Source organism: Aythya marila, assembly GCF_965140915.1.
Source record: "Aythya marila genome assembly, chromosome: 1".
NCBI lineage: Eukaryota > Metazoa > Chordata > Aves > Anseriformes > Anatidae > Aythya > Aythya marila.
In genome coordinates, this window is record NC_139042.1 from 206,563,118 (window position 1) to 206,575,218 (window position 12,101).

Sequence of the window (12,101 nt, forward strand, 5' to 3'; positions counted from 1 at the left end):
TGGCTGGGCACAGGGACAGGGACTGTGTCCCCGGACAGACAGGGAGCAGGACCCGACAGCGCTCGGGGCTCCTGCAGCGGGGAGCCCGGGCACAAAGCACCCCGTCCCTGCCCTTGGCAGCGCACGCTGTTTACTCCGTGTACCTGTTTACAGGCTGTGCGACTGAAAACACTGCATGGAAAGCACCCAAGTGTGCCAGGAACAGTTTTAGGAAGCGACACGGGCGAGCTTCCAGCCCAGCAGGCACAGGATGGAAATAGCGTCCCGCCGGTATTTATAGCGCCGGCGCAGCAACCGCTCACGGCCCTATAACGGCCCCCGCGGGGCTGCCGGCACGGTGGGCACGGCCAGGCGTCTCCCAGCACCAAGCTGGGACCCCCCTGGGACCACCAATTCCCAGCAGGGCCGGGATAAAGCCACAGCTCCGAGGCTCAGCCCCGTGCACCCAGCACGGGCGCACTGCTGCCGGGAACCAACGGCGGAGCCCCGCGGCGCGGAGCCGCTTCCCGGGGCTGGAGGCACGGCCACGTACGTACTTGTTGGCTCGGATCCCTTCCCGGCGGGAGGCCAGTCCTTCTGCCACCAGGGACTCGGCGATGTTCTCTCCACTCGTGTCTGTGGGAAGAGGAGAGGGGTCAGTGGTGGCACGCGGCGGGCGCACGGCACCGCGCGGAGCCCGGCACCGGGGTGATTTTGCTGAGCGGGGAGGGAAAAGGGGGGCCTGGCCATGAGGCAGGCTCTGAGCATGGTCCAGGCTCTGTGACAGGCAGCACAGGCTGCCACCGGGGTCTGGAGGCACCCAACCCCACGGTATTTGGGTGGGCTGTGAGACCACCCCCAGCACCACGCGGGGAGGGAGCCCCCGGTGCCTCCGTGTGAGCTCACGGAGCCCTCAGAGCCTTGAGGGCAGACCCCAGCCCACCCGCACACCCTAATAACCACGCCACCCCGCAGCACAACCCGTGGCTGCCTTGCACCAAGTGCCCTGCAGCAGCTCCTCCGTGCCCCAAAACCCACGCACGGCGCAGAGCTCCCCTGGGACAGCACTTCCCCAGGGCAGGGGGCCCCTAACTGGTGCCCAGCCCCGCATCCAGGCGGGTTTGGAGACCCCCAGGAGGAGACCTGGCCAGGAGCTGGACCCGATGATCCTCGGGGGTCCTTTCCAATGCAGGATGTTCAATCCTATGACCCCCCCAGCTCCCCTGCACACCTTTCCTGAGCACAGGGGGCTGCAGCTTTGCTCCCCCCCACCCCAAGCCTACACAGACAGCAGCCCCAACCCCCTCACATCGGGGATTACCCCCCCTGCACTTCACCCAGCACTTCCACCTTCCCTCAGCCTTTGGGGAAAGCTCCGTGTGCCCACAAATGACCCCAGGGAGCGGCGCTCCGGGACCCCCAGCAGTGTCCCACCTCGACGCCCCCCGTCCCGGGGCACAGCGACCCCCCCCCAGCACCGCTGCCGAGGCATCTGCTGCAGCACTTCCATATTAATTGCATTTAAACCTTGACAAACTCCATCAGGAAGCATTTTATGCTTCATTTCTCACCGCAGCGGCGTGACAGGCTGGGATTTAACAATGAGGACGACACCTACACGGGAGGCTCAGCATTAAAAAAAAAAAATCCTTCAAGTGGCAGACAACGAGGCTGCAGGTGACTGAAACAAGAGCGCTTCGACTGATCGCGGTGTCACCCAACAACAACCAGGAGTTATTTGTTGCAGGGAGCACGACCACATCCAGCCTTTGGTGCTGAGCTGGGTGTCCCACGCGGAGGGGCTGGCTGCGCACACCTCCCCGATGGGAAGCAGCAGCTCTCCAAAGGATGCTCACCCTGCACGCACATCCCCAGGGGCTCCTGGTGCCCTCCAGCTTCAGGCAGCCCTCAGCAGGCTCAGGAACAACTCAATATGGACCCAGGTACCTGTGCTTTGGGCTCACCTGGCAGCGTTTGGGCACCGGGGACGCCCTCCCCAAATGCGCCTCCTTCGCACCGCCCCGGTGCTGGTGTCTCCCCACGCTGCGAGGAGCCAGGGCTGGAGCCTGCCTGCACCCCAAGCACCTCGGAGAGCCTCCTGCCCTGTCCTGGGGCACCTGAGCACCCACCCGGCAGCCCCATGGCACACATCAAGGGATGAGCTGCGCCCTGGGAGCCACCCCACATGGAGCAACTCGTCCCCACTTCCTGGGAGCTCAGGGTTCAACCAGGAGCCAACCCAGCAGCGTACAGGGCAGCAGGATGCCAGCACTCCCCTGTCCCCAAGCCGCCTTCTCCCTGCCCCTCTCACCAGAGCTGATCAGAGCCCAGAGCCGAATGGGGCCCAAAAACTCCTCCACAAGCTCGGGCTGGGACTCGGCACTGCAACAAGTGCTCAAACCAGAGGCTCGGAGGCAACAATCCAACGACAAGATCCCTGCAAGCATCTGGAGGTGGCTGGCCCTATTACGGGTCCCACTGCCCCACTGAGGGACCCAGGGCACGGTGTTCCCTCTGGGATGGCTCAGCAGCACCAATCCTGCACCGCGAGCTCTTCCCACCCCTGCTCCCCACTTTGTGTTTTCCTTCTCCACCCCTCAGTGCTCAGGTCCCAGCGCTGCCCACCAGGACGTGCAGCTTGCCCAACCCAGCCCCAGGGGAATCAAACCAGAGGTAAAGCCCACCCATGCTAGCAGTGGGTCAAACACCCAAAAAAAAGGTTATTTGACCCAAATTGCTTATAGCCTGAGCCGGGGAAAGCTCTGCCTGCAGGTACTGCGCATGGCTCGGGGTTGGTGGCTGGGCTCCAGGCACTCTGCTGCCTGCTCGGGGATGCAGGGAAGCGGGCAGGTAGGTGGGCTCCTTCCAGGTGACTGCTGTCAGCCAGAGGCGAGCGTGAGATTTATAATAACAAGAGATTTATAATGACAAAATGCTCAGCAGATGGAAATCCCTGGGGATTCACCCAGCGCCACGACCCAGGCGTGCCCGCAGCGGCACCACCAGAGAGGGAGGAACCCCCCACAGCTCCACGGGCAGCTGGGGCGGCCACTGGGCATCACCCCCTGCTGAAAATTGGGTGACAAAAAAACTGCCACCGACCACCTCATCCCACCCACCCTCCTCGGACAGCACCCCAGCCGCGAGCCCTGCGCGCCCCCGCGCCCCCCCGGCGCTCACCTTTGCCCAGGTACACCATGCCGTACTCGCGGCCCTGCGGGGTCTTGTACTCCACGGTGAAGCACACCTCCTTCCCGATCAGCTTCTTCCGCAGGAACTCCCGGGCTGGGAACCCCCAGGGCTGGAAGGAAAGGAAGGAGAGCAGCGGGCATCAGCTCCCCCGTGGGGCGCCCGGGGCTGGCACACGGTGCCGAGCCCATGGAGAGGGTGCAGAGCTGGCACGGCTCATCCGTGGCTGTGCCCAGCACGTCCCTGTGTCCCCAACCCTCTGTCCCTGTCCCTCCATCCCTGTCTCTCCATCCCCATCCCTTCATCCTTCCTGCACCGGAGGCACGAGCGCGACTCACGGCAGCACCAGGGCGAGCTCAGCCCCACTCCACCGCAGCAGCGGGTGGGTGGAGAAAGTGGTCCGGAGGAGAGAACATGACGTGCTAATAAACAATTAGCAAAACTGACAGGCGTAATTTTTTAAAAGAGTGACATTTAACGGCTGAAGCAGTGTTTAGAAGACAAACTCCCCAGGGAGAGCAATTAGCTGAGCGCTCTGCGCCACCCCCGGGGCTGGGAGGATGGGTGGCCCCAGGCTCAGCTCTCTGCTACCCAGCCCTGCTTCTTCCATGCTCTGCGCCAAGCCAGCGGCACGGGCAGCCCCTGCTGCACCCCAAAATGCAGCATCACCCCCACGTCCTGTCCCCACGCCTTCAGAGGAGCTGCCAGTGCCAGCACTGCCTGCGACCAGGTCCCCTGAGTCCCAGCTCAGCCCCAGCCGGAGCTCACCGAGCCCCACGCGAGGCTGAAGCCTGATCCCGATCCCCGCTCTGATTAATGCTCCTCCACCCACAGCTAATGAGGTGCCTGCTCCAGAGACGCAGAGGGTGCAGGGCCCTCGTGCAGACCCCTTCTCTTGGAAGCCCTGAGGCTGAAGATCAGCGAGGAAGATTTCCACAGGGCGTAACGCGAAGCTCTTTGCACCAGTGCGCCGGGAGGAGAGATCTGAGCAAAACCCATGGGTCTCCAGGGCGTGAATTCACCCCCAGCAGCTCCCCCTGCTCCACCTCCTCCCCGACCATGAGCGAGAGACCCCAGCACCACGTCCCCAGGTCCCCACGTCCCCGGGGGGCACCCACCTCGTCCGGGGTGTCCTTGGCGTCCGGCTGCCCGGCGGCGGCACGGCGCGCGAGGCTGCCGGCACGGATGTTGCTGAGGTTGATCTGCCTCTCGGGAGGGGGCCCGCCACGGGGCTGCCCACGGACGATGATGGCACAACCCGAGAGCACCTGCGGGGAGGCACAGGGTGAGCGGGGACCCCCACGAGATGCCCGGACCCCCAGCCACGCACCCAGCCGAGCCCACGCCATCGCGCACGGCAGCTACAAGAACGCGTCCTGGGCACGCTGAACATCCCAGCCCCCCCTCAACACCCAGCACCACCACTCCTGGGCCAGTTTCAGTGTGGCAGGTAATGGGAAGGACGCAGGAGATGGGATTTTTAGTCCCAACCCTGGTCATGTCCCCCTGGGGGGCTGTTTCTGCCCAGAGCTCGGAGCCAGGAGCACCACGCGCGCTCGCTGTGCTCCCATCCTGTCCCATCCGTCCCTCCAGGCTCCAGCAGCCCCACTGCCTCCCGCTGCCACTCGGGAGAATTTGGGAGGGCGCAGGGGCAGCAGGGCACGGCTCTGCCTCCTCCAGGGTGCTGGGCACAGCAGAGGCACCCATAGGATGTGCTAGGGCACCCTCCGTGGCACCAGACCTGCCCAGCTGCTGGAGGTGGCAACCCACTTCTCTTGGTCGCACCCTGGCCCCAGCAGAAGCCCCCCAGCCGGGTTTGGAGACCCCCCAGCCCCTGTTCCCGGTGTCAGGTCCCAGCCCTGTCCTCATGCAGCTCCCTGGGGTCCAAGCACCATGGGGGAGCCCCCCCAGAGCTGCCCCCTCCCCAGACCGAGCAGCCCCAGCTCCCGCAGCCTCCCCTTGCAGCAGGGGGGGGCTCCAGGTCCTGCAGCACCCCGGGGACCCTGTGCTGGGCTCCCCCCAGCCTGCCCAGTCCCCTCTCATACTGGGGGCACACACGGGGCCCAGTTCTCCAGGTGCTGCTTTGCCCGGCGCAGCCCAGGACGTTCACCTCTCACACGGCAACGGCTCGGGGACCCCCACCGGGACCCCCAGCACCAACCCCTCGTGCACACCACAAGCTGCTGGACCCCGTGCTGCCGACCACCACCCCCGGGGCCGTTCAGCCACCCTCTGACCCCCCTCACTGCCCAGCCCCATGCAGGCACAACCCTCCCAGGTGGCCACCCTCGGCCCCAAGCCGTGATTTTTGGAAGAGGTCCCAGGACCCTCTCCAAAACCTGGACCCAAGCCGCACCTGGCCCCGTGACGGTCACCAGCACCATCCTGCCCAGCAAAAATAAATTAAAAAAACAAGGTTTTCCAACAGATTTGTCCGCACGTGGCCACGAGCTGCCCGTTCATCGGTGGTGGCCCCGCTCCGTGCCAACCCGGGCACGTGCCAGGGATCCCCGTGCTCCCGGTTTCAGCCCGCGGGCAGCCCCGGGGTTGGGTTTCAGCAGGCGCTGGCTCCCTGCCCGCCTGCAGTCTTCGTCCGGCCGCTCCAGGGCTCGGAGGTTTCGTCGGGGTAATTAACCCTGGGCTTTAATTTATAGGGCGCGGGGAAGGAGCCGGGCGCTGTAACCGTTCGGTCCCGTTACCGTCACCCTGGGGTTTGGGGAGGGGACGGGTTTTTGGCCACCCGGTGCACCCCTGGCACCTTCACGGGGCAGGAGGGGCTCGGAAATTCTGCAGAAACGGGGAAATGGTGAGAAAGGGACGGGCACCACGGGACGGGGAGCAGCGGTGGCAACGGGGACGGGGCCACCCCACGTCCCGGTGCCCACGTGTGGCGCCCGTCCCAGCCCCGCTGCCCCCACGTGCGCACGTCCCATGGGTGGCAGGAAGCCAGGAGGAACCGGGCGCTTTTTGGGGGGGGCAACGGTGCCCCCCAGGAACCGGGCGGTGCCACCGGGACCTGGCAGCACCCCCCGAGCAGCCGGACCCCCGGGGCAGCCCCCGGCCCCTGCCCCCAGCCCACGTTCCCCGGTTTCCCCCGGGCTCTGCACGGAGCCCCCCGGCCCGGTGCGACCCCTGCCCAGCCTCGGTGGACGGGGGGGGCTCCGGGGCTGTCCCAGCACCGTCCCCGGGCCGATTTCCAACCCCCCCCTCGGCGGGTTTCGGTTCCGGGCCACGCCGCACCGGAGTGGGGGGGCAACCGGGGCCCGGCTCCGGGACTGGGCAGCGTCCCCGAGCCCCGTCCGGTACAACCGGGGGGCGAGCGCCGCGACCCCACAGCCCACCCCTTAACCCCAAAACCGGGGGTCACGGCGGGGGATGGGGCAGCACGGAGCGGCCCCCCCGGTGCCGGTACCTCCGGGAGCAGGTCCCGGTAAGGGGGGGGGAACCGGGAGCAAGCCCCAACCCCTCCCTAGTCCCGGTTCACAACCGGAGAGCACCGGAGGGGGATGAACCGGGGGGGCCCGGGAAGCACCGGGGGGGCACCGGGGGGGCCCGGTGCCGGTCCCGGTGCCGGTTCCCGGCCCTTACCATCTTGACGATGCCGCGCTGCACGGCGAGGGGGGGCGCGGGGCCGCCCTGCCCGGGGGCCGCCCCGGAGGCCATGGCGGGGGCGCGGCGGCGGCGGCGGCGGCGGCGGGAGCGCGGCGGAGGGAGCGCGGAAGGGAGCCGCGGGGCGGGGCCAAAGGGGCGGGGCCTCTTTCGCGCCGCCGCGCCCGCCCCGCGCCCGCCCCGCGCCCGCCCCGCGCCGCCGCCGCGCGCCGGCCAATGGGAGGCGCGCCCCGCCGCAAGCCCCGCCCCGCCCCGCCGCGCGCCGGCCAATGGCGGGAGAGCGCAGCCGGCGCGCCGGGCCGAGAGGTTGCCGCGCGGGTGACGTCACCGAGAGGCCCCGCCCCTCCGGCCCCGCCCCTCCCGAGCCCCGCGGAGGAGGGCGGGACTTCCGGGGCACGCGGCGCCAGGGACACGTCGGCAAAGGGGGGCCCCGCGCTCCCACGTGGCCTCCGCCGCGCCGGGGGCGGGGCTTCTGCGGGGCACGCCCCCTCGCCGTGACGTCACCGTCGCGCCCCGGCTGCGCGCCGGCGGGACGGGACCGGGACGGGGGCGAGACGGGGGGGGCGGGGGGAGGGGTTCGGGACCCCCGGGGGGGCTCGGGACCGGCGGGGGCGTCCCCGTGGTGCCCCCCCGCTCCGCACCCCCACCCCCGGGGGTCCCGGTGCGGGGGGTGCCACCGGTGCCAGCCCCCCCGGACCCCTCGGACCCCCCCCGAGCCCCCCCGGGACCCCCCGGAGCCCCCACGAGCCCCCCCGGGACCCCTCGGACCCCCCCCGGGACCCCCCCAACCCCCCGCCCCCATCCGCCGCCTCCCGGTTTTGGGGGGGGGTCGGGGAACGGGACCCCCGCACCCCCGCTGTAGCCCCCTCCCCACCGGCGGGGGGCACCGGGGCCGTGCAGGGGGGGCCCTGCCCGGTGGCCTCGTCCCCCCCCCTGCCCGGTCCTGAGCCCCGGGGGGGCTGCGGTGCTCCGGGCGCTGCCCCCAGCCCCAGCCGGTGCCGTTCGGGGGTGGCTGGAAATCGGCGTCCCCGTGCTCGTGGTGGGCACACCGAGCCCCCGGGGCACCTGGAGGTGCGCTGTGTGCATCGCTCCCAGGGCACGCACGGGTCCTGGGCACACAGAGACCCCAGGGCATGCAGAGACCCCAGGGCACGCACAGATCCCAGGACACGCACGGGTCCTAGGACATGCAGAGATCCCAAATAATGCAGAGACCCCAGGTCATGCACAAACCCCGGCTCACACACAGATCCCGGGTACACAGAGATCCCAGGGTGTGCACGGACCCCAGGGGCATGCACAGACCCCAGGGCATGCAGTGATCCCAGGGCACGCAGAGATCCCAGATCATGCACAGACCCCAGGGCATGCAGCGATCCCAGGGCATGCACAGATCCCAGATCACACACAGCCCCCAGGGCACATGCAGGTCCCAGGGCATGCACAGATCCCGGGGCGCACACAGACCCCAAATCACAGACCCGAGGGCACGCACAGACCCCAGATTCCACACAGACCCCGGGGCACGCAGCAATCCCAGGGCACACACAGACCCCAATCACGCACAGACCCCAATCACGCACAGACCCCAATCACACACAGACCCCAATCACACAGACCCCAATCACACACTGACCCCAATCACAGACCCCAATCACAGACCCCAATCACAGACCCCAGTCACACACAGACCCCAACCACACACAGACCCCAATCACAGACCCCAATCACACACAGACCCCAACCACACACAGACCCCAATCACACACAGACCCCAATCACAGACCCCAACCACACAGCCCCCAATCACTCACAGCCCCGTGCAGCCCCCAGCACCGACCCATCCCAACCCGCCCCACACCCCAGCCGCTCCCCAAACCCCAAGAGCGGGCACAGCACGGCAAGGTCCCCGCGGGGCACCACGCACCCTGCGCCCTCGGGACAGACCAGACCCTGCCGGTGTCCTCCAGCCGCCCCGGGTGGCATTTGGCAGCCTGGCTGCTCCCAACGGGGGGGCTCATCCCCATCCCGGTGGGTGCCGGTGGTCCCGGTGCCCGGTGCTGTGCCCTGCCCGAAATTTCGGGTCCCTGGGGCAGGCTGGTGCCCCGCCGCAGGGTGCCCGCCCGTCCCTGCCCTCGGCGGGGTTTAATTTCCTCGCTCCCGTCCCGTTTGGCGGTGATGGATGGGTGTGTTTGTTTTCTCCCCCTTTTTCCTTTTTAATATTTCGTGCCGTGATTCACGAGCGCCAGGATGAGCGATGGTGTGTGAAGGGCAGGAAATCATCCCCCTGCCAGCCAGCCCGGCACGGCCGCTCCCGTACTGGGATTTATGGTGTGCCTGCGCCCAGCCTCCCCGTGCTGCCTTCCCAGAGCCCCGTCCCACAGCCCCAAGCTCCATCCCACAGCCCTGAGCCACATCCCAGTCCCAAGCTCCATCCCACAGCCCCGAGCCCCTTCCCACAGCCCCAAACCCCTTCCCACAGCTCCAAGCCCTGTCCCATAACCCCAAGCCCCATCCCAATCCCAAGCCCCATCCCAGTCCCAAGCCCCATCCCAGTCCCAAGCCCCATCCCACAGCCCCAAGCCTGGTCCCACAGCCCCGAGCCCCTTCCCACAGCCTTGAGCCCCATCTTAGTCCCAAGCCCCATCCCACAGCTCCAAGCCCCGTCCCACAGCCCCTATCCCTGTCCCACAGCCTGGAGCCCCATTCCACAGCCTGGAACCCCATCCCATAGCCCTAAGTCCCATCCCACAGCTCCAAGCCCAGTCCCACAGCCCCGAGCCCCATCCCAGTCCCAAGCTCCATCCCACAGCCTCAGGCCCCATCCCACAGCCCCAAGCCTGGTCCCACAGCCCTGAGCCCTGTCCCACAGCCCCAAGCTCCATCCCACAGCCCCAAGCCCTGTCCCAAGCCCAGACCCACAGCCCGGAGCCCCGTCCCACAGCCCCAAGCCCTGTCCCACAACCCCAAGCCCTGTCCCAGTCCTGAGCCCCATCCCACAGCCCCAGTCCCTGTCCCACAGCCCTGACCTCCATCCCATAGCCCCAAGCCTTGTCCCACAGCCCTGAGCCCCATCCCACAGCCCCGAGCCCTGTCCCAGTCCCGAGCCCCATCCCACAGCCCCAAGCCCCTTCCCACAGCCCCATCCCACAGCCCCAAACCCCGTCCCACAGCCCTGAACCCAGTCCCACAGCCAAGTCCCCTGGCACAACCCCACACCAGCCCCCACTGCAGCTCCCCCCAGCCCCAGGGCTGCCAGTTTCAGCCCGAATCTTTAATAATCGCTTTTTTTTGACTGAAGAAAGAAAGTCGGGGTGTAGGTGGGAGCCCTTTGATGAAATAGGTTCCCTCGGCTGCTGACTCACCCGGGCTTTTAACTCCGAAGCGCGCTCCCCGTAGGAGAAAATCACTTTCCTTGCAGCCACCCCCCCATGAGGAGTGGGAGCCACCCCCTTGGGAGAGCCCCAAAAAGCCCCAAACAGCCCCCGCAGGCAGAGGAGCCCCAAAGAGGAAGGGACTGGCTTGTAGGGGCACGGAGCTGACCCCGTTCCGCCGTGCGCACCCCAGCTGAGCCCCCCGTGCCCAAAAGGATGGGGACGGTGCGGCCGTGTGGGGCTGGGGGCACGGGGCAGGAGCTCCCCACGAAGCCCCCGGGGGTTGCAGCCACCTCGGTGAGGTGTGGGGGGGTGTGAAAGGCACCCATGGGACGAGGCACGGCCCCATGGAGGAGGAGGAGGAGGAGGCGAAGGCTGCCCTGCTCTCAGCTCCACGGGGGTGTCCGTGCCCCCGGCGGTGCCGCAGGACCCCGCGCTGCACCAGGACCACCCTGAATCCTGAACCCTGAGCTCGGTCCTGTTGAAATGCTGCCAGGAAAAAAAGGGCCAAGCCGTGGTGTCGAGGCTGGGGAACCAGAGCCAGGGGACAGGGAAAGCCACCGCTGGATGCCCAAACTCCTGAACACCCTGCTCTCCTTTCAGCAGGGCAGGTAAGCAAATCCCAGAAGTGCTCCAAGAGCCAGCCCCGGTCTCACCACCCCATGCGCAGCCCCCAAACAGCTCCAGGACCTCCCCGCACCCATGGGTGCAGGCAGGCGGGGACAGCACCTGAACCCCTCTGAGCAGAGGGAGGCAGAAACGCTCTGCCCCCTGCCCCTGCTCCCTGCTCGGGGGGACTGGGAGATGGAGCCTGAAAAAGCTTCGGGCACCAGCTGGGACCGTCAGGGAGCTTCTGGCTGCAAAAAACCTCTGGCCAGGACCGTTTCTGACCCAGCTCCTGGTGCTGCAGAGCTGCTGATGGCATCACCTGGATAAATGAACGTGAGCTGTGCCTCTTCTCAGGAGGCAGGGGGAAGAGGAGCAGCTGCCCCCAGCCCCCCAGTTTGGCATCGCTGGTGCCCAGGGAGCCAACACCAGTGCGCGCCTGGCAAGAGGGGGCTGGGATCCGGGGCTGCTCCCCGCTCCAGCTCGTTAGCATTGATGATCATCACGCCCTGGTGGGGAAGCTACACATCACCATGGGCAGAGGCTGGATCCCAGAGGAGGAAAAACCCTTCTGGGCATCTCCAGGGGGATGGAGGAGCGGTCTCTGGGAGGGGAAGAGGCCCCCAGCACCCACCAGCACGGCACGAGCTGCTCCGCTCAGCGCAGGCTCTCGAAGCCCGTGGGGACAATGGGGACAGCTCCACAGCGCCCAGCCACCCGCTGAAACCTGGGGCTGATCACAGCGAGGGGTTAATTAAGGCTCAGCAGAGCTCACTCACGTCTGCCCTGAGAGCTCAGGGTTGGGGGTGACCCCCGGGGGTTCCCCCCTTCCCCAGCCGCCCCCCGGCCCGTGGTGGTCCCCGGCCGCCCCGCTCCCAGGTCCCACTGTCCTGTCCTGTCCCTGTGCCACGGGGACACCGCTGGCACCGGGAGATGCCACCAGCCCAAGGCGTTGCTCGGGAATTCCGTGGGGCTCTCAGCCTGCCTGACGGGGGCTCTGCTCGTTTTGCTTAACGAGCGGTTTTTAATTAAACTGTCCTGCTGCACTAAGTCAAACGCCCTGCAGACATCCAATCACCCTATATCAACGCAGGTGCCGTTAGCAGCCAGACCCACGAGGCACCTAAACAAGGAGCTGAGGACAAGGACGGATCCCTCGTGCACCAACAGCACCCCGCTGCTGAGCGGGTCCCAGACAGCATCCCAGCTCCTTCCCTGGGCTTTGCCCTCTCCTTGAGACTTCTACACCAACATCCACAGCCCCCCGCACCCTGGAAGTCCCCCGTTGGTGCCAGGGGTGGCGGGGGGCACCTGGCTGCTGGTGGGTGCCATTGGGGGGTAGCA

The 12,101-nt window shown here is 67.5% G+C and overlaps 1 protein-coding gene across 1 annotated transcript in view; it reads right to left on the reverse strand.

Annotated features, from left to right (window-relative positions):
* SND1 (staphylococcal nuclease and tudor domain containing 1) overlaps positions 1-6,919 on the reverse strand; it is a 108,304-nt gene extending 101,385 nt beyond the window's left edge. Inside the window, exons 1-4 of the mRNA XM_082784756.1 lie at positions 6,757-6,919; positions 4,287-4,436; positions 3,160-3,280; positions 537-615 (exon numbers count right to left, since the gene is read on the reverse strand). Of these exons, the coding sequence (XP_082640882.1) occupies positions 537-615; positions 3,160-3,280; positions 4,287-4,436; positions 6,757-6,831 (425 nt within the window). The 5' untranslated portion in view covers positions 6,832-6,919. The remainder of the gene's footprint in view (positions 1-536; positions 616-3,159; positions 3,281-4,286; positions 4,437-6,756) is intronic.
* Positions 6,920-12,101: the final 5,182 nt, after the last annotated feature.